This window comes from Carassius gibelio, chromosome B10 (genome assembly GCF_023724105.1).
Source record: "Carassius gibelio isolate Cgi1373 ecotype wild population from Czech Republic chromosome B10, carGib1.2-hapl.c, whole genome shotgun sequence".
Lineage (NCBI taxonomy): Eukaryota > Metazoa > Chordata > Actinopteri > Cypriniformes > Cyprinidae > Carassius > Carassius gibelio.
The window spans coordinates 8,934,666-8,960,604 of NC_068405.1; the positions used below are offsets into that span (position 1 = coordinate 8,934,666).

Below are 25,939 nucleotides of genomic sequence, written 5' to 3' on the forward strand. Positions count from 1 at the left end.
AACACCTAAGCATTTTTTTTATAGAATCTGAATTATGCAACAATTGAAAATCTGCTCAAGTTCTGTGCACTAAAGTGTTTTAACGAAGGTGTTCCTTGCAGTGATATTGACAGTGCTGTATTAGCAATAGGCTTTTTTGTTATTATTAATAAACACATTCATTCATTCATTACATTTCTTGAAATTAAATAGAATCAATTGTAAAATAAATGGTGTAAATTGTATATTTTGAAACTTATTTATTTATGTGAGATTTTTGGTCTCATTTTCAACTGCATATCTGTTTCATTTCTTGAAACCGAATAGATTTAAATATTTAAAGGTATTTTCAGTAACATATCCATAGATTTATGACCGTAAGCACATTGTTTAGCCCTGTTTTGAAACTTTCTGTGGATTCATAACATATCTGATCATATATGCTAATGACTATGTGAAAGTTCTCTCTCTCTCTCTCTCTCTCTCTCTCTCCCTCTCTCTCACACACACACACACACACTAAATAACTAAATAAGTACAACGTTCTTGTTTTACTATGACTATAATAATAATAATAATAATAATAATAATAATAATGATAATAATACATAAGCTTTAGGTTGTTAATGAAACAAAACTTCATGCAAAGTTTATGTTAGTTTTTGGTTTTAAAAATAACTTATCTAAAACGTTATTATCTGGTTTCAGAGAGAGTTAGGTTTACACCAGCTGAGGTTTCCACATAATAATGTATTAATTTCTATAGCTACATTTATTTACAGGACGTTGTAGTTTAAACCAGATTTATCCACTCTGTTAATATAAACCTGTCACCCACAGAAATAGGAAACGCGGGCGTTCTCGCTTAAACGATCACGGCGACGTCACATATCATGCGTCATTACGTCATCAATGTCCGCCATATTGAATAAGGAAGAAGAGGAACGTCCCGGATGCATGTAAACATCCACGTCAACGGAAAGTGTATTAATGAAACAGTTATAAGGGCACGGAAGAGCGCGAATACAGACATCATCGGCTCTGGCTGATGTATAATTAAAAGACTGTTAAACACGGTGGTGTTTTAGGTTTGTGCTAACAATGGCTTCCCTAACGCAGAGAAACTCGGGCCTGGTGCAGAGACGGACCGAGGCCTCGCGTAGCGCCGCCGCCGCGGAGAAGGACAGAAGCTCCGGCGAGGATGAGCACGAGTCCCGCCGCGGAGAAGAGGACGACGACGACCAGGGAGACGCTAAAGAAACGCGTCTGACTTTAATGGAGGAGGTGTTGCTGCTCGGACTCAAGGATAGAGAGGTTTGACGAGATTTATGTGGCTTTAGTCCAATGGTCGCCAGGAAGCGGCTAGTAAGGACTAACTTACGTTAGATAAATCCTGAAACACGACAGAGATTAAGTGTCTTAAGAGCATCTTGGTCCTGGAGACCTTCACCATTTAGCCTTCTAGAAGGGTCGCAGTCGAGTTTTATAGTAACATATGGCTGCAAGGAAAGTCTCTAGAGCTGTTTAAGGAACGTTAAGTGTTCTGTCATGGTTGTGAATTGTGCAACTCTTTAAAACTTAGCCCTATAATAACAGTTGCAAACAAACTAGCTTGTAAATGTTTGGACAGTTATTTCGTACTGTCACACAAAATGAACGCAGTCAAGAACATAAGTGGCATTGACTCTAAGTTTAAGTGTATGAAGTTCTAGACATTTGTTGATTTATTCAAGCATGATATTGTTTTTTTTTCATATCCATGCTAATGATAATAGCAGGGTATCTTATGTGATACCTGCTGGTGTTATTCTTAGAATAATAATTGATTGACATTTTTGTTGCTCAGGGTTACACATCATTCTGGAATGATTGCATATCGTCTGGACTGAGAGGGTGTATGCTGATTGAACTGGCCATAAGAGGACGCCTGCAACTGGAGGCTACTGGAATGAGGAGGAAAAGCCTGCTAACCAGAAAGGTAGGTTTGTGTGTGATTGTTTTTTTTTTTTTTTTTTTTTTTTTTTTGCAGCTGTTTTTTAAAACGCTTCACGTTTTTTTTACTCTTTCAACCTGTTTGTTCTTCAGGTTATATGTAAATCTGATGCCCCCACTGGAGATATGTTGCTAGACGAGGCATTGAAACATGTTAAAGAGACTCAGCCTCCTGAGACAGTCCAGAGCTGGATTGAGTTGTTAAGTGGTGAGTTGTGAACATATGATACAACATATATGTACAAGAAGACAAGTTATCTATTCAAGGGAAAGTTCACAGTTCCAAACCTGTATGACAGACTTTCCTCTGTGAAACAAAGAAGATAGGTCTATGGTTTTCTGTTTACACCCTGCTGACTTTTTTGTTCTACTTAAAACTTTTGAAACATTCAGAATATCAACTTTGTGTCATGCAGGAAGTCACAAAGTTTTGGAGCTTGTGAATAATGACAGAACTTGAATTTTTGCACTTAAAAACTTTCTAAGTACACGAAACACTGTTCGCAACCAATTCTACTTCTGAGATGCTTTTTAGAGTGAAATAACAGCTATTGGGGTTTCAGTAAAGTGTTCAATAAAGCCTTATAGGCCATGGACCCAAACCGATCAGATAAAAGGGGAATTGCATTGCGAACACTAATTTGAAGCAAAGTATTTACAAATCTGTAAAGACAAATGTAAAAGCCTGTGTTCTTAATGGCTTTCTGAGTTTCTTTAGGCTTTAGGACTACAAATCCCACGAAGCATTGCGAATGGCATAATAAAATTCAAACCAATGAAGAAATATGAATCCTATTTATTTAAAAGGGGACATAACACACAGTTTCAGCTAATCTCATGTTAAATGGATAGTTCTCCCAAAAATGAAAATGTTGTCATTAATTACTCCCCCTTAAGTCTTTCCAAACCTGTAAGACCTTTGTTCATCTTAAGAACATAAATTAAGATATTTTTGATGGAATCCGAGAGCTCTCTGGCCCTCAATAGACAGCAGTGATATTATCACGATCGACGCACAGAAACATAGCAAGGACATTGGTAAAATAGTCCATGTGACATCAGGGGTTCAATCCTAATTTTATGAAGCTACGAGAATACTTTTTTTGTGCGCAAAGAAAACCATAATAACATAATTTATTAAGCAGTTCTTCTCCCTAAGTTACCTTCCGTCATTTTGGAGAATACCTCAGAACGTAATCAATGTAATGAGCATTATTTACATTCATCATGCACTTAAATGTAAACAACACTGATTACGTTCAGTGAAAGCGTGCGCATGCTGGATGTAATCAATGCTTATTACGTTGATGATGACTCCCCAAAATGGTGTAATGTAAAGAAATATATAAATATCTTAATTTGTGTTCCAAAGATGAATGAAGGTCTTACAGGTTTGAGTTAATGCTTCTCTCTGAAAACAGTTGTGCTCCTGCAGGCGTCGTGAACGGAGCTAAAAAATCATGAGCATGCAAATCTTTTGCATAGTGATCATCTGCAAGAAATGCAGAGAACCAACACATACTTGCACAACTCGTTGCTGCCCCAGTAAATCAAACTGCATCCAGTGTTTCCTTTAATGCTGGGTTCTTTCTCTCACAACTAAAAATGTATTTTTTTTTTGAGGAGAAGTGTCCATACGAGGAATTCTGCCCTTTATGATGTCATACAAAAAAAACACAAAACTTTTTGAAACTTATACGAACCCTGAAGGGAGCTCCAAAGAAGGCAGGAAGTAAACAAATGTCAAATTCCTCCCTCAGAGACCAGACCTGTTATTAATCTTTATAAGTGGTTAAACGGATCATAGTTGATCCGTACGGACCAAGCCCCAATCCATGGATTAATTGCAAAATGTAACCATAATGGAGTTATAAGTTTATCATTTGTTCGTATTTACCCAAGAATTTTTAACAATTACTGGGACAAAAGGCGAAAAGGATCTCGATTTGTTACTCGCGCGCAGTACTCGAGGCGCACAGCCACACACACACGAAGTGCACACATACGTTTCAGACGGCATGTGAACAGAACTGAATCTTTGTCTGAATCCTTTGAACAGACACATAAAATTATGACAATACCCATCTCGACAGTCATTCATTTAAACGCAGTCAGTTATGTCTCAAGTGAATGAAAACAGCTCAGAAAGGAAAGGGATGTATCATTAGATTGTGTCCATGCATCAGGTCTTAAAGGGACAGCGGCCTATAAATAATGCAGCTGTCATTAATGATCTTCAAACAACAAAACAGCTGTGATAAAAATCTATATTTAATTCATACAGTGAACACAGTGTTATTTCCCCTAATTAATTTCTGTATTTAAATACTACCAACCATATTTTATTTGTAACATATTGTGTTGTATTTATATATGTTGTGTATTTGTTCTTCTTTTTACTGCTGTTCTCTTGTCTCTTTAATCATGTTTAAACATTCTTAGTTAATCTAGTAGTATTTGCTGATGTATCAAATAATTACTTTGCCCTATGTAATAAATAGAAAGCAAGTGAAATGGAAATCTTTTATCTTTACTTGTGAAAATGATTAGATCCATGGGTCAAAAACCATAATGTGGTCCAAACCATGATATTTGTGATCCGTTGAACCACTAATTGTTATATATTAATACGTGGCAAGAAAGTGGGATACATGTACAAATAATAAATTACATGAAATCCATCCGGACATTTTACTAGATGTTGCATAGTTCATACAAGACAGACTCATGCGTTTTTGCTTAAAGGTGAGGACCCTACACCATGCATGTTCATCAAGATTCCCCTCTGTCAGACATTTTATTGGACTGTCCAGCTTTTAATGAATGCAGAAAATATAACTTGCTTATTTGCTGTTTTTTATTGTATTTGTATCGTATTTTTTGCATTTTCTTTGCCATGAAAATAGCCTTAGATGCTGACTTAGCATTAAATAAATATATACTATACTATATGAATCCTGAAGGAGTGTATTTTACACAGAAATACTCCGTCATATACGTCCAACTTGTTTTTTGAAACTTTGGCCATGTTTAGCATGAGAATCCAATTCTTTAACGGTGAAAATAAGTCAGGATGCATGAAATAGCATTAGACCTCCCCTTTAAAGTTGTTGTCTGTATTTATAAAAAGGACAATACATAAATACTATTCAAGACTGTCTCTGTTACATCATTTGCAGTGCTTCATGGGATTGGACATTCCTTTTCGAGCTCTTTTGGAGCAATTTGCTCACTCCAATTCTGATTGGTGGGATTTTATATACAGAATCACAAGTTATAGTTTTTCACCACAAATTGTGTTGTTACATGATTATTTTAAAAATAAGTTGAAATAATGTTTGCTGATGGTTTCAACAAATGCAGAGATTAACATCCTCAGAGCTCAAAATAGGCTTGCCTATTTAAGGTTTTTAAGTAATTGTCAAATCTTAATTTTCTACAGAGAAAATTTGAGTTTTTATTTCCGCAAACCGAACCGTTGCACTTCATTGGTTCAAATGGTTGAAGTGCTGAAAAAATAGGAGAAATTTGTGGCATCGCCCAAATTGAAAGAATGCCTGAAAGTGATTTTGATATCATGTAGAATTTAAGGGTGCTTTCACATCTGTAGATCGATTGCTTTATACCAAAACAGGGATTGAAATTATTACAATGTTGCTTTTTATCCTTGGTGCGGTTCGGTTTCACATGGCAAAGTTTTTAAACGTACCAAAATTGTTAATGCAAGTCACGTGCGAGTAAACTTTCCTTTCATTGGTCAAAGTTCCACAGTTTATTTTCCAAAATTCCACTAGCTGTCATCTGTCAGGATGGAACGACAACAGCTTAGAGGGCTTGTTGTTGTTTTGTGTTTTTTTTTTTTTTCGTAGCTGTCATTATATTAATTAATTTATTATAAAAATGAAAAGGCGTGCTTTGATTTTTAATGGCGAAGACATGCTCACCCACAGATATCGCCTGCATCCCAATGTGCATACTATCCATCCTAAATTCTACAATATGTGATATTAGTAATTTTCATTACTATTTAGGGCAGATAGGGTGAATAGTATGCACATTGGGACACCGGGACTGTGCACTGCTTTTTATGGAACTTACGTAATTACCCATCATACATTGGCTATAACCCTGTTCATTGGTCGATTGGATTGGATTGCTTTCTCACTACAACTGAACCACTCCAGAGTTCGTTCTTAATCGAGCTGAGACCACCTTATTCAGGTGATCTCGGATCAGTTGTTTTGGCGCAGATCTGAGCACGATTGCCATGTTCACATATGCCCAAACGAAATGAGCTAAAGGGGGAAATGGGCCAGGTTCCAAATCAATGGGCCAGGTGTGAAAGCACCCTTAGTTTTTTTTTATTATTATTGGAAACTAAAATAAGACATTGATTTTGTAAGATTTAAGATTGCTACACATGTAAAAAAAAAAAGAAAATACTACAAATGGGTCAGTTCATTTGTTCCTAGTCATTTCAAGAGCCATTTTTACATTCTGTAGGTGAAACCTGGAATCCGTTGAAGCTGCATTACCAGTTGCGAAACGTGAGAGAGCGTTTGGCTAAGAACTTGGTGGAGAAGGGTGTCCTCACCACAGAGAAGCAAAACTTCCTGCTTTTTGACATGACCACCCACCCGCTCACCAACAACACCATCAAGCAGCGGCTGGTGCGCAAGGTCCAGGAGGCCGTCCTGGAGAAATGGGTCAACGATCCCCAACGGATGGATAAACGTGTTCTGGCGCTGCTTTTCCTGGCACATTCCTCTGATGTTCTAGAGAACGCCTTCGCTCCTCTGCTGGACGACCAGTACGATCTGGCCATGAAGAGGGTGCGGATGCTTCTGGATCTCGAGCCCGAGGCTGAAGCTGCCAAGTCAGGAGCCAACGAGCTGCTGTGGGCGGTGGTGGCCGCTTTCACCAAATGAACTTCCAGAGTAAAGAGAAAGGGACTCAACTTTGTACTCATGGCATTGGACTCGGACGGCTGGCCCCAAGCTTGGTTGATTCGGACTAATATTGGTGATGGTGATGATGGAAATACAAATTTTGAAGGAGATGATGATGCTGATAATGACGATACTTGGAAAGGGATGGCTCTGTCTCATTGTCACAGTTATGTGTCTGACCTTCACAAAGGTGTTGCCCTGTCTACTTCAAATGGCCAATAGTTGCTACATGATTGCAATTCACTGTGAGGCTTCTTGTAGTTAATGCACTTAAATCATAAAGTTCACACAAGAACAAAAATGAACGCATTGAAGGAGGTGTTTTTTAAAGGGTCTGTACTTAAATAGGCCTTGAATCTAATCTAAATCAAGATCCTGGTATAATTCTACAGTTATCTCGAACTCCATGCATCTTTGAATAAGGAGCCACTTCTTCCGAACACACAGGCTTGATGATCCTTGTCGTGGTTACATGAAAAGGTCCTGTTTGGGTTGTATTTGCATAATCAGCAGTAAATGTTCTATTAACTTCTGCTACCTGAAATAGGTCTTGAGTTGAGAGAAAATAAACCATTTCACATTTCAAAAGACTGAAAAGCAAGCATCGGTTTTTCGTCAGTGCTTTAAAGATAAACGTCCCTGCTTCCTTGCAAGTCTTCTTTCCAGAAATGCTCTAAGAATAAAATGTTCTAATGTGTGATAATATATTTTTTTTGTTTTTTTGCTTGGCAATTCACATCAGCCTGTGTATGAACTGACTATTGCTTGATAGGAAATGTTATATTACTCTCAGCCTTTTTGTTCTTTGTTTGGCTGAAGTACCACAGTTCATTCCGACAACGAATGGCTCCGGTTTTGTACTTGAATACACCACAGACAGGTCAAGGAAGCGAAGTTCACGAATACACCTTAAATCAAACGTCTGGGTTTAAGTTTCCTCACAGCTTCATTCATTTCATGCAAAAGGCCAGTCAAACACTAGCGGAGCAACAATTTTAAGAAAGGCTTGCACTCCCGAGGCCTTTTCATAGTGATCACTGCATTGATGTAGCTGTCTTGTCACATATATATGGCTTTCTTCATGTCATAATCTCTCCTCTCGCTATATTTCCAATTTTATACTGTTTTTAATCATTTTTATTTTTGTTCGTTAGCAATATTTCCAAGTCGTTTGTCATGTTTTTGGTTGTCTCTTGTTCTGAAAGAGAGCAGGTAAAGCACAGTCAAGGGATATGCACTTCCTGTGTATGCAAGCAGGTGTTCGACATGATGATTTACTGTTAGTAAACAATTCATGAGCTGTAAAAGTAGAAATGGTGTGAAATAGATGCCCTGATTTGTACATCTGCTTTTTACCATATAATAAAGAATATCTTTAAGTGCCTGGAAGGTATATAAATATTAGATGTCCTCCTCCTCTGTGTGTCACAGATGTTTTCTTGTTGATTTAGAGTTTCCAATGCTGTGACTGAGTTATAATAAAGTCAATTCTCATTTGTTGTACTGAGAACATGGTATAAATGTGGCATTATCTGCGCACCTCAGTAAATTGACCATAACCTCTCTCTCTCTCTTTCTCACTCACTCATATATGAGCAGTTCAGATAAGATTGAACTGCAAGTTCACCTGTTTCATTAAAATGAGTTGATTGTTGATTCAGAAATGGCTCGGATGGATCCAGTTCAGTGAAGTATTATGATGCGCTCTTGTCCTATTGTGAAGATCGTATTATTAAAACGACAGAATGCCTTCAAGATGGCGAATTTGGGGGTTTTCTGGGGGTGGGGGGCAGGGAGTTTATATCCAATGAAAAAACAAGGGGAAAAAATGCTTTATAAAGCATATGTACAATGCAGATGCGTACAATTGGCTTTATATAATAATCATGAAGCTGCTTTAAATTTAATAACCTATCGTAATCGTACTTTAGGTCTACTATCATATTTTGAATATGCAGCTAGTTTTATTATAAATTGTAATAAACAAACAAACAAAAAAAAAAATCACCAAATTTACTATCAATACAAACACTGAAGTAGTTTGTGCTCAGGGTTTTTGATTCACTGAACAGAACGGGTTAAGTTTAGTCGAGTTAGTCTACGTTGCTTATGCAGTTCTTGATTTACTAAATAAAACTGAATGAAATTAAAAAAAAATAAAACTTCTCATGGGTATTGTTTGAAAGTCAGACTAGTTGTGTTTATTCAAAAAATTAAGGGACAAATCACACAAATGCAACTTACAAGCAGTTTATTTTGTAGTCTTGATTATATTGAATTAGTTTCAGAAAACACCATAAACATTAGTCAGAACAGTGTTAATCATTTAAATTGCTTTGACAATAAATTGAGTTACATTTACAATGTGATCACTTAAAAAGTGTTGCCTATAAGTATTATAGATTTACCCACCATAAATAGCCTACATATTTCACCTGGACAAATTATGCCCCAAACTTTACCTTTATACTTAAATATATTAATTGAAATGGCTTATATAAATACTCATTTAAAACAGGCAACTCCTAGAATTTGCACATTGGGGATCGTTCAACAAAAAAAGAAAATCTAATTGCAAATGCAGGTCCTCAGAAAATAAATAAATAAAGAGTGGCCCCTAAATAGAATTTGGACAAGTAAGTCACTGCATTACTCATGAAATATCAAGCAAGTGACAAATGCAAACAACATATTCAAAGTGGTTTTCAGTTTTTCCTCAAAAAAGCAAAACCAAACAAATTACATATAACCCAAATAGGTCTCCAGTTCATTTTTATAGCTAAATGGGGTCATGTATCCAAGTCTGAAATTTGCAATTTATTAGGCTAGGCCTATATATAAATTCCATAAGTAGGCTACAGAACAGGGCATCCATTTGCCACCATCTGTAATGTTACAGTCTTATGAGAATATATGAGAGTGAAGAAGCAGAAGTCCTTTTGTAAAGATCTCCACCATTCGACATCAAGAATGAAAACTCTTCCTGCTGACACAGTTCAAACCCCTCAGAGAAACCGACCAGAGATAAATATGGCTCAGAAGAGCCCAGAAATGATCCAAGTGATCAAGGACCATCTTATCCACGTCTTCATCTTGGAAGGCTATATTCCTGTTCAACTTTTGTTGTTGTTGTTGTTGTTAGACGACGCACCTCGTCTTCGGATACGAATCCTCTCGAGATGCTGGGTCCACGTTGGTTCGGTATTGACATTTTCCATCCCAAAAAGCTGTCCTTTTCAGCTTTTCCCGTCCGTGTGTAGTTTCTGGAGTGTTAGTATGAGCTCCAGCAACCTGTATTTCCAGTTGAGCAGATCTCCGATTCTACGCAGCTCCTGCGCGCACTCGACGACAGTGGCTTTCTCTGTACAAGGAAGTAACCGAAAGTAATTCAGTTAGATCGTTCAGATGGGTTATTTTACAAAAAACTTGGTTTTAAAACAGATTAGTCAGTTTGTTTTACCTTTCTTTGCCATCTCAGATCGAAGAGTTGACACGTTTAAGTGTTTCAACAGTGTGTTCCTCGTATGAATCCACAAGTGCCGGCTCCTGACCGCGTCTGACTGCGACGAGCGCACTTCTCTGAACTATAGCTATAGATAGAAGCGGCGGAGTTAAATAGAGTGACGTGACTTGAGGCGACGTAATAAACATCGTGACTTCCTGAGAATTCCCGTCCACGTCACGCTAGATGATGTTTTGTTTACATGGCGTCTACCTGTTCAGTTCTTCCTATTTTAATGTAAACATCGGCACTTGTCTCGTAAAAACAACTGAGCGATAACAATATATACCGGTCCATGGGGGAAGATGCTCTTTAAGAACAGTATGCATTTATTTTTGTGTTATTAATTGAAATGGAGATACATTTTATCACAGCATGTATTTAAGAACTGAATTAGCCTATTTAAATTATTAGAAATATTAGAAACCTCTCAGGTCAATTTTAATAAAATGCTAAATTAACAAATTCTTAATAATATTAGTATATTTTGTAAAATGTCATTAATAATATATATATATATATATATATATATATATATATATATATATGTGTGTGTGTGTGTGTGTGTATATATGTATATATATACATATATTTGTTGTTGATTTCCATTAACTAAACTGAATAACTAATAATAGACAAAGCATCTTAAATGTTAATGTATTCTGTGACTTATACACAGGCATATTAATATAGGCCTACATATTTAATTGTCCATATTTTAGCGTATATGTCATAACAGCAACTCTGATTTCAATCAATTAGCCTGTACAGATAGCAAAGACATCTGAACTTACTGATGGAATTATCTTTTTACTTCTTAAAAACTTAAATCAAAACAACAATTTTAATGGACAAATAGAAAGAAACATTAATGACGCGTCCACAAGTCCATTATGAACAAACAGACACACAATAAAGGTCGATACCTTGCATAATAAAATATCAGAACATTATTTCCAGTGACACAAAGGTCAGTTAATCTCAAAACTTCCATTCATTGAATTGTTATCTGTAGGTCAAGAGAAAAATTAAGGTGTTGGCTATCATAAGTTCTAACTCAGTTTTTTTTTTTTATTAATCTGTCATTCAAATTTTCTAATATCATTGTGGTTTTATTCATAATGGAGTTTCGATCTTCATCAGGTGATCAAATATACAAATTCAATTACAAGAAAACATCCCTTTTCCTGTAACCCTCTTATAGTTTCGCTTGTTCAGACATGCCTCCAGCATTGCAACTCATTGTTTTGACAGACGGAAGTGTCTCTTGGTTAGTTGAGGTGAGCTGTTATTTGCATTATTATTTGCATTAAGAGGTTGCTATGTCATCATCACATGTGCAGATAACATTTAGCCTACTTTTGGAAGAATATGAGAATCATAAAAACTATGTTTGTTGCTTAAAGTTTTTATTATGACTTACAAATTACCTGATAGTGTTAAGCAAAATGTTAACTACAATTTAGGTCAAAGGATTTATCTTACCAAATTTGATTTAATAAAAATAAAACTAGAAACAATTATGCATTCTTAATTCTATGTACACATTAGTAAATCAATACAAAATGAATAACCTGAACAGAAGATTGATATAAAACTAATGATCAGCAGAATTATTCGATGTAGTTCTGGTCTCCTCCACTGGGCGGGGAAGCACAGAGGAATTATTATTGCTCAATAGAGGAAACTCTTACTGCTGGTGATAAACTAAAAACCACTTTGTTCATAATCTCTGTTCATACAGTGTGTTTTTGGCTATTACAACAAATATACCCATGCTACGTATGACTGGTTTTGTGCTCCAGGGTAAACTAAACTAAACACATTTATTATTTTTCGTTATATTCTCGAGTAGGCCTACATTGTTTATGTTTTTTTTTGTTGTTGTTGTTATTAAGGGTAATTTTTAATTCATAAATACAGATTTTGGGGTAAGGATCCCAGATTACTGTTAATCTTTCTAAAATATAATTCGTAACTTTTTTCTTTGATGGGCATAAAACAAATCTTTGAAATGTCAAGCATTATTTTCAGTTCTCTAAATGTTTCTCTTTGCTGGCTTTTGGTTTTTATTTTAATACTGTTCTGATTACGTGATTGTTCTATAGACCTTATTGTATGAAGTTCACTTAAGTTGTTTATTATTAATAAATACAAAAACATACAATTTACTTATATCCTCGTGAATCCAGGAAGAGTACTGATCATATAAAATCAATCATACTAATAAGACACATGCTGGGGAAAACCTTTAAAGTAGTAGAAAAGTAGAAAAGTTCCTGCAGCTCAACAGCTTCACTGTATGCCATGAGAGCAGCACGTGTTTAAATTGTAGGTTGACCCGCAGGTGGCGCTGTTTCATAACACATAAACTCAGTCAAACTCATCCTTTAAATGACGGGTTTTTTTTTTGTAAACTCGTAAATAATATTTAAACTGAATCTGACCAATAAGGTACATTTAAATTTGATTTGCAGTTTAGACAGGCTCATAATATTACCTTTGTTAATTTAACAAGTCTGCTGGGAAATCACGTTCAAAGGGATAATTCACCAGCAATGGCAGATCCATCGTTTACTTTCTCTCGTCGAATAATGCTTTGGTCCAAACTACACTGCCCCATTTACTTTCGTTATATGGTCAACAGATCTTTCAAAACACATTCTGTTTTGTGAAAATGTAGCCTAAACGATGACAACATTTTCTCTCTGGTAGCCTACAAATTGGTAGCTATATAATCCTGAACCAGAAACAATAGCTAGTATTTAGATATGGTAGATCATTTGTGCTATATTTTGGTCCATCAAATAGGCCTTAATCCACTTTACCTTACTAAATCATGTACCAAAAGAACAGTTACCAGTTTATAAACTGGATTTTTCACAAGGGGGTGTAATTCTGTAACCTCTGGATTAGACTGAGACACAAGAAAAGAGAAGCATTCATTTCTAAATGAAGCAGTTGTGAAGGACATTAAATAAAAGGGATAAAAGGACATTTTAGAGCTTTCTGAGAGCATTCTGCATCTGGGTACTTTGACATGACGTTTGACAAACTCTTGATATCCATTGCTTTTCAAAGTGAGTTATTATGAGGGATTACAGTCAGGGACTGTTACGTTCTTGTTTCAAAGATCATGTCTGATATTTGCATTGTGTTTGATAGATAGAGTTACAATGTTTATATATCTTGGTCCTTTAGTACAGGGTTGGTCAATCTTTCTAACCCAGTGACTCTCAGCCAGCACTAATTTTGATAGGAAAGGATGACGAATACAAAAAAAAAAGCATACGAACATTTTGGAGTCAGTGTGCAAGGACCTTAATGATGGTTTTATGCTCTATTAGGTCAACAGCAGCAGCAAACGTTGTTTAGATTATAAATAAATATTTTTCAAGTTTATATATACACTCACCTAAAGGATTTATTAGGAGCAATCATCTAATCTGCCAATCACATGGCAGTTGCTTCAATGCATTTAGGTTGTGTGGTCCTGGTCAAGACAATCTCCTGAACTCCAAACTGAATGTCAGAATGGGAAAGAAAGGTGATTTTAAGCAATTTTGAGCGTGGCATGGTTGTTGGTGCCAGACGGGGCCGGTCTGTGTATTTCACAATCTGCTCAGTTACTGGGATTTTCACGCACAACCATTTCTAGGGTTTACAAAGAATGGTGTGAAAAGAGAAAAACATCCAGTATGCGGCAGCCCTGTCTGTGAAAATGCCTTGTTGATGATAGAGGTCTGAGGAGAATGGGCCGACTGATTCAAGCTGATAGAAGAGCAACTTTGACTGAAATAACCACTCGTTACAACTGAGGTACGCAGCAAAGCATTTGTGAAGCCACAACACGGACAACCTTGAGGTGGATGAGCTACAACAGCAGAAGACCCCACCAGGTACCACTCATCTCCACTAAAAATAGGAAAAAGAGGCTACAATTTGCATGAGCTCACCAAAATTGGACAGTTGAAGACTGGAAAAATGTTGCCTGGTCTGATGAGTCTCGATTTCTGTAGAGACATTCAGATGGTAGAGTCAGAATTTGGCTTAAACAGAAAGAGAACATGGATCCTTCATGCCTTGTTACCACTGTGCAGGCTGCTGCTGGTGGTGTAATGGTGTGGGGGATGTTTTCTTAGCACAATTTAGCCCCCTTAGTGCCAATTCGGCATCGTTTAAATGCCACGGCCCACCTGAGCATTGTTTCTGACCATGTCCATCCCTTAATGACCACCATGTACCCAACCTCTGATGGCTACTTCCAGCAGGATAATGCACCATGTCACAAAGCTCAAATCATCTCAGACTGGTTTCTTGAACATGCCACTGTACTAAAATGGCCCCCACAGTCACCAGATCTCAACCCAATCTTTGGTATGTGGTGGAACGGGAGCTTCGTGCCCTGGATGTGCAACCCACAAATCTCCATAAACTGCAAGATGCTATCCTATCAATATCGGCCAACATCTCTAAAGAATGCTTTCAGCACCTTGTTGAATCAATGCCATGTAGAATTAAGGCAGTTCTGAAGGCAAAAGGGAGTCAAACACAAAATTAGTATGGTGTTCCTAATAATCCTTTAGGTGAGTGTGTGTGTGTATATATGTATATATATATATATATATATATATATATATATATATATATATATATATATATATATATATTATTATTATTATTATTATTATTATTATTATTATTATTACAGTTAAAATAATAAAAGACCAGAGACAGAAAAGTGTCTTTGTGTCAATAAACAAATAATTTGATGTACTTTCGATGTACTCTCTGTTATCTTTTATTCTGTAACACTTATAAAAAAGAAAAATGGCTAAAGTCAACAGAAGCAAAAATATGAGTAATTCATTCCTTGAATCCTTTTAATGGTAGGATCTCCTCACTGTGACTCAGTTTCGCTGGGAAGAAACAGACAAGATATGTTAGTACAGAAGAGATTCAGACATATTATCAGTTTTAATTTTGCTAACATCCACACACCATAATGATTATTTTTATAAACTATACATGTGAGGAATAACAAACGGAAAACTGTCACACACTTTAAAGGTCTTGTAGACTGCAAAAGAAGTGTACAATAAAGCGTGTTGTATCTTATTTAGGGGTAAATAAGATAATGTTTTACTGTATGTAGCATAACTCCAAAATTCTTTCATGAAACTCTAGAATGCACAAGCTGATGGATTCTGACTCAAACCTGTAATAATTCCATCATTATTCAGGGGTCCCATGTTCTACCAGTGTCTTTATACACTGTGCAATTACATACATAGAGAGTGTATCCTATATATTTACACACACACACACACACACACACACGCACACACATTACTTTACTCTCTGCACAACTTTGTATACATTGTATTGATTTTAATAACTTTAATGTACTTTTATTGTGCATCAAACACTAGAAATATACAAATATTGGATCAGGAATTGTTATTGGCAGATATTCAATATTCAATGATTTGGATCAGATCGGGGGAACAAAGAACTTGATCGGGACATCCCTAGTGGTGACTTGTTTAATGTAAAATTAAAGTATATACTGTTTATTGGGAAAATACTGACCCTGGCGATCATCATTAAATAATTTACCTTGTTAAGTGCCACATTTATCACTGTAGAGTCTGTGTTGCTGGTGGCTTTGCAGGCAAATCCTGAGATAAAGATGGAGATGATGAACTGAAGGATGGAGAACACCAGCAATATTCCATCGATCCCCAGTTCAACTCTCTAAAAAATATTCAACATGCTAATATTAATTTTCTTGAGTGATTTTCTAAAAGTTATATTACATTATACTTAAGGCTTTACACTTTACATATAGCTAACACACTTGAAACATGACAAGTCACACAATTCACATAATGCTACTGTTATGATTCTTTTATGGTGTCCTTGCATTATTTAAAGTATGAATTGTTCAGTTCATTGTAACTGTCTGCGGCACAATATTTCTTAGGGAAAAATTACCTTAAAATAGTACCATAATAAATTATGAAACCATTGTAATTTTGGGGTGAAATATCTGTTTAAATAAATATAACTGCAATTAAAAACTAGAAATACATGTAAACAGATCACATTGATATAGTATTTCATATTGTACCTGTAACCGTAAACATCTGTGATAGTCATAGTCATAGTTATAGTTATAGCCACTGTAACTATTGTAACATCTTCTGTCGTCCCTTGCAGAGTGATGCATCTCTATGCTCATCAGAACAATGGCGGTTGCTGCAGTTATGGCACTCATCACATTGAGTTTAATAGACTGTTTCACCTGCAGGAAGAAAAGCTGACACATGAAGGGTGACAGTAGTAATGGTGTTCACTTGTAAAACAGTTGTACATGAATATCTGAAGTAAAACAAAAAAATGAAGTATGTTTTGCAGGAAAGTAGACTATGATTTCTGCTATAAATTTCACAACTACTTTGAGTTACTTGCCATTTCTTTGCAATTAGCTGTGAAATTAGCATTGTTTTTTCTGTGCTGTTTTTATCTTTGTAAATTTAAAATGTTTCTTTTTGCTCAGATCCTAAAATTGTCTCTGTTCAGACTACCCTGGTAAAAGTGAGTTTATCATTTTTTATTCTGTTTATGTTTGTCTCAGTAAGGCTGAAGGTCCCTCTAAGAAAGTTTTTTGACCCATTATTTCTTAGTTTTTTAAATGTGTTTAGGTATGAACATTTAAATTTACCCTGCAGCCCCATTGTACCCTACCTAGAAATGCTTGCTTTGTGCTTTTAGTTTAATAAATTGCAAAAAAAGTAATGTGAATGATACTGTATGAATACATCACAAACAATTTGAGTAAAAAAAAATTGGATATACGCACCAAGAATAGATTAAGTTTATTCTGCGCAGCAACAGCTAGAGAGCCAGCAGTGATGTACTGAAAGAAACACAGGACATGTTCAGCTTCATTCTAGAAATTAAAATCAAAATCTAGAAACTAAAACCATTAAATGAAATGTCTCAGTTATGCATGAAACCCTCGTTCCTTGAAGGAAGGAACATAGATATTATGTCAGAGCGACTGACAAATTGTAATCTTCACATGAGAGCCCAACCATCTTTGAGTTTAAAAAAACAAATCACTATCAAATGAATTCTTAAAGCACAAACGCTCCAAAGCAAAAAGCTGAATGTGTGATTGCATGCGGGGTTTGAAATGCAAATCTCGCATATCCATTGGCTTGTTTTGTTACACTCAAAGATGGCTAGGATCTCAGTCCAGATCCCAATTTCAGCAATTAACATTGAACGTGACTGACTAATACTTACAATAAGGGATCCCAAGTAAGTTATGCCAGTGATGACAGATATGGGGAAACCATAACCGTAAGCGTAATTGAAATTTCTGGTGCGTACAATACCAAACAGAAAAATAATCACTCCAGTCATTATCTGAACAGTCTAAACAGGGCAGAAAAGGGACACGTTTATTTATTTTCAATAACATTATCATTAATGTTTGGACACACAAAAGGAAATAGACAATATTGCAATGTTTTGTGTACTACAGTCTAAAAACAAACAGAAATGCCCACATCTATTCACTTAACGACTTATGAAAACATTTTTTTATTCCTATTTTATCATAGAAGAAAATGAGATACTAAAGGTATTTCCAAAATCATTCAAAATTATAATTAATGATTAAATACATTACCCCCAGTGCCTTTGGTTGTGCTCTGATAAATGCTGAGAGAGCTGTATTGTGATATGCTCCCTCATTCTGCTGTCCATCCTCAGAAATAACACCATGTTGTGCCACCCGTGGATTGACTTGGATGATAACTGTAGCTTTGTCAGTTGATATAACCTCGCTGCTCTCCATTCTAGGCAAAGTTTTCACCTGGAATTAATGGAATAATTCACCCCCAAAATAAAAATTCTGTGATCTCAGGTTGTTTTTTATCTTCTGTTGAACACAGAAGAAGATATTTGAAAGAATGTTGGTAACCTAACAGTTGCCATTAACCATTGACTCTTTTAATATGAAAAAAATACCAAAAATTAATTGCTGTTTGGTTAACAAAATTCTTCAAAATTTCTTTAAAAAATGTAAAAATTCTGCAGTTCGCAAATCATTTAAGGTTGCTTTCTTCTGCTCTTCATGTACAGTACATCTTCATTATTTGAGTTAGAAACTCTGATACTCCCAAGGTATAAAACAAGAACATTTCTAAGGCCTACATTAGCTTGCAATGTAATAATTGTTTTTAAATTATATTATAAATGAACTTTACAGCTAAAAATTTTGTCACTAATATATACTCAAATAATAATTATTTGATTGCCACTTAAGATAAAAACTTGTTCTAAATTTATAGAGTCTTTTTGACACGGATCAAAACAAATCCCTAAAACCTAATTAGAGTTTTAATGTACCAAAGTATAACAATAAATGAGCAAAACCGTACACCAAAACAATAACTGGTGTGAAAGATCAAAACAGTCAAAAGATGATGGTTGATTTTGAAACTCATGTCAAAGTGTAATTATAAATATAGGCTTTACTAATCATAGATGTTAATGGATGCATGAAATATTTTACCTGAAGTAAAGTGAGTTGTGTTGATGTGGATGTCTGATCTCTCTTATGATCAGGTATCTGTGTGTGCGCTGTGAAGAACTGCAGAGGAGGAGCTTGTGTCATATGAACTTACTTTAGATTTTAAATGATTATGTACCACTGTACCTCATGAAAAAAAGCAGTTGTTATTGTGTGTGTGTGTGTGTGTGTGTGTGTGTGTGTCTCCACTGCATGTGTGTTTTCTCCAAGACAAAACAGTCTTAAGCACTTTTGGATGAAGTTATACTTTTAAAAGTAATGTGATACAATGTTGTGTTACTCCCTAAAAAAGTAACTAATCGTATTACTTAGTTACTTTTATGGAAAGTAATGCAGTATGTTACTTTTTTCCTTATCTGTGCTGGGCTTGCTTTTTTTGTTTTTTTAATGTAAAAAAGTTGTATTTTTGGTAAATATAAATGTGCTTTCAAACCAAAAGTAAAATGAAAAGCCTCAGGCAAAAGAAAATGCATTAAAGATGCAGGACACTCTTCACAATTTTTTATTAGTATTGTTGAATTGGATTATCACATTTCAGCAGCCAGACGATGAACACTTTTAACAGCAGTAATTATATGACGCAGTCACACTTGTAGCAATATTTGTTTCAGTATGTTGTTTCAGGGTTAACATCATCTGAGGTCCTCTGAGGGTCAGCATCATCTCTTCTCAGGTGTTTTGGATCCAGACTGGAGCTTGAGTAAATGCAAAACATCGAAACAAATAGAGACATCATTAGCATAGCTGCTGTTCCAAAAAAGTAAAATTAATTAGTTTAACCCAAGCTAAAGAATAAGAATGCGCATTTGATCAGATACAACTGCAGTCACAATTTAAGAGGTACATTATTCGAATGCTTGGCGAAAGAGATGCGTTTTTAATCTAGATTTAAACAGAGAGAGTGTGTCTGAACCCTGAACATTATCAGGAAGGCTATTCCAGAGTTTGGGAGCCAAATGTGAAAAAGCTCTACCTCCTTTAGTGGACTTTGCTACCCTAGGAACCAAAACTCCAGAGTTTTTAGACCTTAGGGAGAGTGATGGATTGTAACGTGGTATAAGACTAGTCAGGTATGCAGGAGCTAAACCATTTAGGGCCTTATAGGTAAGTATTGATAATTTGTAACTGATACGGAACTTAATAAGTAACCAGTGCAGAGACTGTAAAATTGATAATATGATTATATTTTCTTGACCTGGTAAAGACTCTAGCCGCTGCATTTTGGACTACTTGTAGCTTGTTTATTGAAGATGCAGGACAACCACATAGAAATGCGTTACAATAGTCCAGTCTAGAGGTCATGAATGCATGAACTAGCTTTTCTGAATCAGAAACAGGTAACATGTTTCGTAGCTTGGCAATGTTTCTAAGATGGAAGAATGGTAGCAATCGGACAGGTAGGATCTAAACCATCTTAGAGCCTGCCCTTGAATAGCTGTATAGTATTATAATTTATCTAGGAGTATATCATGATCTATGGTGTCGAATGCAGCACTAAGATCAAGTAAAACTAGCAATGAGATGCAGCCTTGATCTGACGCAAGAAGCAGGTCATTTGTAATTTTAACAAGTGCAGTTTCTGTGCTATGGTGGGGCCTGAAACCTAACTGAAATTCTTCATACAGATAATTTTTATGCAGGAAGGAGTTTAATTGAGCAGACACAACTTTTTCTAAAATTTTAGACATAAATGGAAGATTTGAAATAGGCCTATAATTTGCCAGTTCACTAGGATCTTGTTACAAACATGCCAGGTTCCACCTCCACTCACTCACAACGCACGCCCTCACCGGAATACTAATCACTTCCACCTGACCCTCATCACCATCCCATCACATCAGCACTATAAATACCACACACACGCACTCAGTCAGCGTCCGGTCTCGTTCGCGTCAAGGCCTTACCTGTATGCTAACTCTAAGGACTAACTCTACCTCTACTTACCTCTCTCCAGCGATTCCCCGAAGATCCAAGTCTCCTCCGTGCATGTGTGTGGACCACCTACCTCCTCTTACGTCTTCACCTTGCTATCACGGATCCATTCATCACTGCCTCTACCCTGCACTACCCGCTCCTCTGCTTGTGCCTTTAATAAACTATCTTTCTGTTACTCCTTAGCCTCCCGGGTATTCTGTAACAGAAGACTGGACCAACACTGCTTGGCACAAGCATGAGTCTCATGGACCCCTTTCAAGATCTGGTCGATGCACTCCGTAGGACACTCACAGCTCAACCCACATCCCCAACACCAGCGAGCACTTCCGCCAACGATGCCAGCACTTCCTCACCTTCCGTTCACGCCAGTCCCATGGCCAGGCTGGCGCCTTACTCTGTTTCGGCGGAAGAGTACAGCGGATTCCTCCTTAAATGCTCGCTGGTCCTGGAGATGCAACCGCACTTATACCCCACCGAGAGATCCAAGGTAGCATTTGTAATTTCTCAACTGAAAGGTAAAGCACTACTGTGGGCAGATTCAATATGGACTCAAAATAACCCAGTTATCCAGTCTTATTCCAGCTTCATCTACCATTTCCGAGAAGTTTTTGGCAGACCAGTTTGGGACTCTTAATTGGTGAGAAGCTGTATAACCTCAAACAGGGAAAAACGTCTGTCAATGAAAATGCCCTTCAATTTAGGACTCTAGCGGCCTCTAGTGGATGGAACGAACAGGCTTTACTGACTACCTACCATCAGGGATTGGAACCTCAAGTGCGGTTGCATCTCACTGCATACGAGGACATCATCGGACTTAAACGGTTCATCCAGCTTTTCATCCGCTTCGCCACCCGTATGCAGACGTGCTTAGAAGAGCACCAGGGCCAGGTGTATTCCACCTCGCCACTCTGCCGACCAGAAGCCGTCAGCTCCCCAGAACCAGCCAGCGAACCCATGCTAGTGGACTCATATCGATTCTCGATGGCTGAAAGACAAAGACGGCTGGCCCAGAGTCTATGCCTCTACTGTGCTGCCCTGGGGCATATCATCATGTATGCCCCGTCCGTCCTCCTCGTCCCATGGTGAGTGCCATTCTCCCTTTGAAGTACCAAATGAAACCACTCACCACTGTTTTGACACTTACTGCCGCTGACATCTCTCTTCCAGCTTCTGCCCTCCTCGATTCTGGGTCAGCCGGCAACTTCATCTCTGGCGCCCTCTGCCGTCAACTCAAACTCGCTACCATGGCAATGTTGTCAGCCTACCAAGTCCACACAATTACCGGCAGGCCGTTGAGTAGAAGATGTGTACGTCATAGTGTCGGTCCCATTTCCCTCCAAACCAGACTACTCCACCACGAGGAGATCCATCTGCTGGTTCTGGAGGAATCCACCACTGACGTCATTCTAGGGTGCCCATGGTTGGAGCAGCACAATCCTGTCATCTCCTGGAAAACCGGCGAAGTCCTGAAGTGGGCGACTCCTTTTTCAAGAGCTGCATCTCTGGTTGTCCTGTACCAGCCAAACCTTCCCCTGCACCTCTTCCAGTTTATTCTACCTCATTAGAGAGCCCAGTGGAAAACCAATCCATTTCCATCCCTACCTGCTACGCCCCCAGTGCTACGCCCCTCAGTGACGTCTTCTGCCCTAAACGGGCTTCCAAGCTGCCTCCACACCGGACGTGGGACTGTGCCATCGATCTGCTGCTGGGTGAACCAGTGCCTTAAGGAAGAATCTACCCCCTTTCCATTCCGGAGGATAAGGCCAAGTTGGACCTCTGCAGCGCCTACAACCTCATCCGGATACAAGAGGGGGACTAGTGGAAAACTGCCTTCATAACCCCTACTGGCCACTATGAATATTGTGTGATGCCATATGGACTTGTTAATGCCCCTTCCGTCTTCCAGGATTTTATTCATGAGGTGCTCCGGGAGTTCCTCCATAAGTTCACCCTCGTCTACATTGATGACATCCTCATATACTCCCGGAGCCTCACGGAACATCGACGCCACGTTGCAGAGGTCCTGAAATGCCTGACGGCCTTTCAGCTCTACCTCAAGGCCAATGAATGCTCATTCCATCAGCCCTCAGTGCAGTTCCTTGGGTACAACATCAGCAGCAGTGGCATCCGGATGGACGAGGGGAAGGTTAACGCCGTTAGAAATTGGCCCACTCCTACCACCATCAAAGAACTCCAACGATTCATTGGCTTTTGCAATTTCTACAGATGGTTCATCCAGAACTACAGTACCATCACCAGCCCTCTCACTAGTCTCCTCCGAAACAAACCAAAATCACTCTCTTGGACTCCAGCCGCCACAGAGGCCTTCAACGCCCACAAAAAGGCCTTTACGACCGCTCCACTCCTGGTCCATCCTGACCCCGACCAACCCTTCGTCGTGGAAGTCGACGCCTCAACTACCGGAGTAGGAGCGGTCGTATCTCAGCAGCAGGGGAATCCCAGTCACCTCCACCCATGCGCCTTCTTCTCCCGGAAGCTCAACCCGGCGGAGGTAAATTATGACATCGGCAACCGGGAGCTGTTGGCCATCAAGTTGGCCCTGGAAGAATGGAGGCATTGGCTGGAGGGAGCCAAACACCCCTTTCTGGTTCTCACGGATCACAAAAATCTGGAGTATCTTCGAGTTGCCATGAGGTTAAATCCAAGACAAGACCGCTGGGCACTATTCTTGACCCGCTTCCACTTTACCATCTCTTATCACCCAGGGGTAAAGAACGTGAACGCTGACGCCCTGTCCCGGTGTCACACCCCCAAAGAAAATCTCAAAGAGCCCGAAACCATTCTCCTAGAAAAAAAGGTCATCATCAGCCACATTACCTGGTCCACCGAAACCCTTCCTCCAACCGATCCTGCTACCAACACTCTGCCGAGTTTCCCACCGGGACACCAGTACACTCCCAGGACACGGCGCACTCCACTCATTCACTCCGCTCAAACATCTCTTGGCACTGGCATCAATGAAACCCTCTCGTTGCTTAGGAAATGCTTCTGGTGGCCCAACAAGGCCTCGGATGTTAGAAGGTATGTGAATGGATGTACAGACTGTGCCATCTACCATCAGGCAAGCTCCATCCTCTGCCTGTCCCCAATCACCCGTGGTCACTCCTAGGGGTGGATTTTATTACTGATCTTCCTCCTTCAGATAACAATACCTGCACTCTTGTCATAGTGGATAGATTTTCTAAATCATGTCGTCTTCTCCCCCTGAAAGGTCTGCCCACGGCCATGGAAATGGCTGAGTTATTATTTAACCATGTCTTCAGGTACTTTTGCATCCCAGAAGACATCTTCTCAGACAGAGGTCCTCAGTTCATCTCCCGGGTATGGAAGGCTTTCCATTCACTCCTAGGTGTAGCCATCAGCCTGTCCTCCGGATACCATCCCCAGTCGAACGGGCAGACGGAGAGGAAGGTCCAGGAGATTGGACGCTTCCTCCGTACCTTCTGTCACGGCCACCAGAATTCCTGGAACCAGTTCCTAGGGTGGGCCGAGTACGCACAAAATTCCATGCGACAATCCGGTATCGGATACACCCCACTTTCCATGTGTCTCTCCTGAAACTTCACCATCCCTCTGTCTCTCCCTCCACAGAACCTGGCGAAGGCGAAACACCCCACCACTCCTCCCAGAAGACGGTGCTGCCTATGAAGTAAGAGACATCCTGGACTCCCGGCGGTGTGGTGGACAACTTGAATATCTAGTGGACTGGGAAGGATATGGTCCAGAGGAACGTTCATGGGTCCGAACTTACTTAACACCTTCCACTCCAATCATCCTGACCGACCAGCTCCCAGGGGAAGAGGAAGTCCACCATGTCGTCTGTGTCCTCGGCCCTCAGAAGCGGGCCGTGGGGAGGGGGGTACTGTTGCAAACATGTCAGGTTTCACCTCCACTCACTCACAACGCATGCCCTCACCAGAATACTAATCACTTCCACCTGACCCTCATCACCATCCCATCACATCAGCACTATAAATACCACAGACACGCACTCAGTCAGCGTCCGGTCTCGTCCGCGACAAGGTCTTACCTGTATGCTAACTCTAAGGACTAACTCTACCTCTACTTACCTCTCTCCAGCGATTCCCCGACGATCCAAGTCTCCTCCGTGCGAGTGTGGTACACCTCCCTCCTCTGACGTCTTAACCTTGCTATCACGGATCCATTCATCACTGCCATTCATCACTCTACCCTGCACTACCCACTCCTCTGCTTGTGCCTTTAATAAACTATCTTTCTGTTACTCCTCAGCCTCCCGGGTATTCTGTAACAGATCTAGTTTTGTTTTTTTAATAAAAGGGTTAAAAAAAAACCCCAGCTTGAATGGTTTTGGGACGTGACCTAAAGATAACGATGAGTTAATAATATTGATAAGGGGTTCTTTGGCTACAGGTAACAAATCTTTCAGTAATTTAGTGGGTACATGAACTACAGTAAGCAACATGTTTATACAGCACAAACAACGCCTCTGCACTTTCTCCTGATTTATTTCAACATAGTAACAGGACAGCTGTCAGTCAATAAAGGAAAACTGGTATTACTTATTTAAAAAAGTCAATTTTTTCTTCTTCTGTAAATTAAAAAATAATGTGTTACTAGATACTTGAAACAGGTAATCTGATTACGTAACTGATGTTACCCCTTGTACTGGTCTTAACACACGTTCAGGAGGATATACTCATTCAAAAACCTGGTTAACAAATATGGTCTTTTGCATCATGTCAAACATGAAAATTAAAATATATGGTACTGATGCAGAAGTACAATTTTCAAATATATAACAAAATATGCATAAATACAACACTGTAACATTTGAACAGATTTAAAAAGCAACAATATTATGAGATATTACTTTCTTTGGAGCCGATGGATCTCTTCATTATGACTCAGTTTACAATGAAGTGTGTTACTGTTACTTGTTTAATGTAAAATACTGGGATAAAACTGACCCTG

At 38.5% G+C, this 25,939-nt stretch overlaps 2 protein-coding genes across 2 annotated transcripts; one reads left to right on the top strand and one right to left on the bottom strand.

The window, feature by feature from the left end:
* The first annotated feature begins 891 nt into the window (after positions 1 to 891).
* On the top strand, positions 892 to 8,319 carry golph3b (golgi phosphoprotein 3b). The gene is made up of 4 exons (XM_052567806.1): positions 892 to 1,293; positions 1,826 to 1,957; positions 2,065 to 2,179; positions 6,475 to 8,319. The coding sequence occupies exons 1-4, from the start codon at positions 1,081 to 1,083 to the stop codon at positions 6,897 to 6,899; spliced, it is 885 nt and encodes a 294-aa protein (XP_052423766.1). The 5' UTR covers positions 892 to 1,080; the 3' UTR covers positions 6,900 to 8,319.
* An 837-nt stretch (positions 8,320 to 9,156) lies between these two features.
* Positions 9,157 to 10,504, bottom strand: pmaip1 (phorbol-12-myristate-13-acetate-induced protein 1). The gene is made up of 2 exons (XM_052567807.1): positions 10,381 to 10,504; positions 9,157 to 10,281 (listed from the first exon to the last, which is right to left on the bottom strand). The coding sequence occupies exons 1-2, from the start codon at positions 10,391 to 10,393 to the stop codon at positions 10,157 to 10,159; spliced, it is 138 nt and encodes a 45-aa protein (XP_052423767.1). The 5' UTR covers positions 10,394 to 10,504; the 3' UTR covers positions 9,157 to 10,156.
* Between the last annotated feature and the right edge of the window lie 15,435 nt (positions 10,505 to 25,939).

Bases quoted from the DNA above. Each gene is read 5' to 3' on its own strand.
- golph3b (XM_052567806.1), top strand. From the start codon at position 1,081: ATGGCTTCCCTAACGCAGAGAAACTCGGGCCTGGTGCAGAGACGGACC. The intron at 1,958-2,064 runs GTAGGTTTGTGT...TTTGTTCTTCAG, and splicing joins AAAGCCTGCTAACCAGAAAG to GTTATATGTAAATCTGATGC. The intron at 2,180-6,474 runs GTGAGTTGTGAA...TACATTCTGTAG, and splicing joins CTGGATTGAGTTGTTAAGTG to GTGAAACCTGGAATCCGTTG.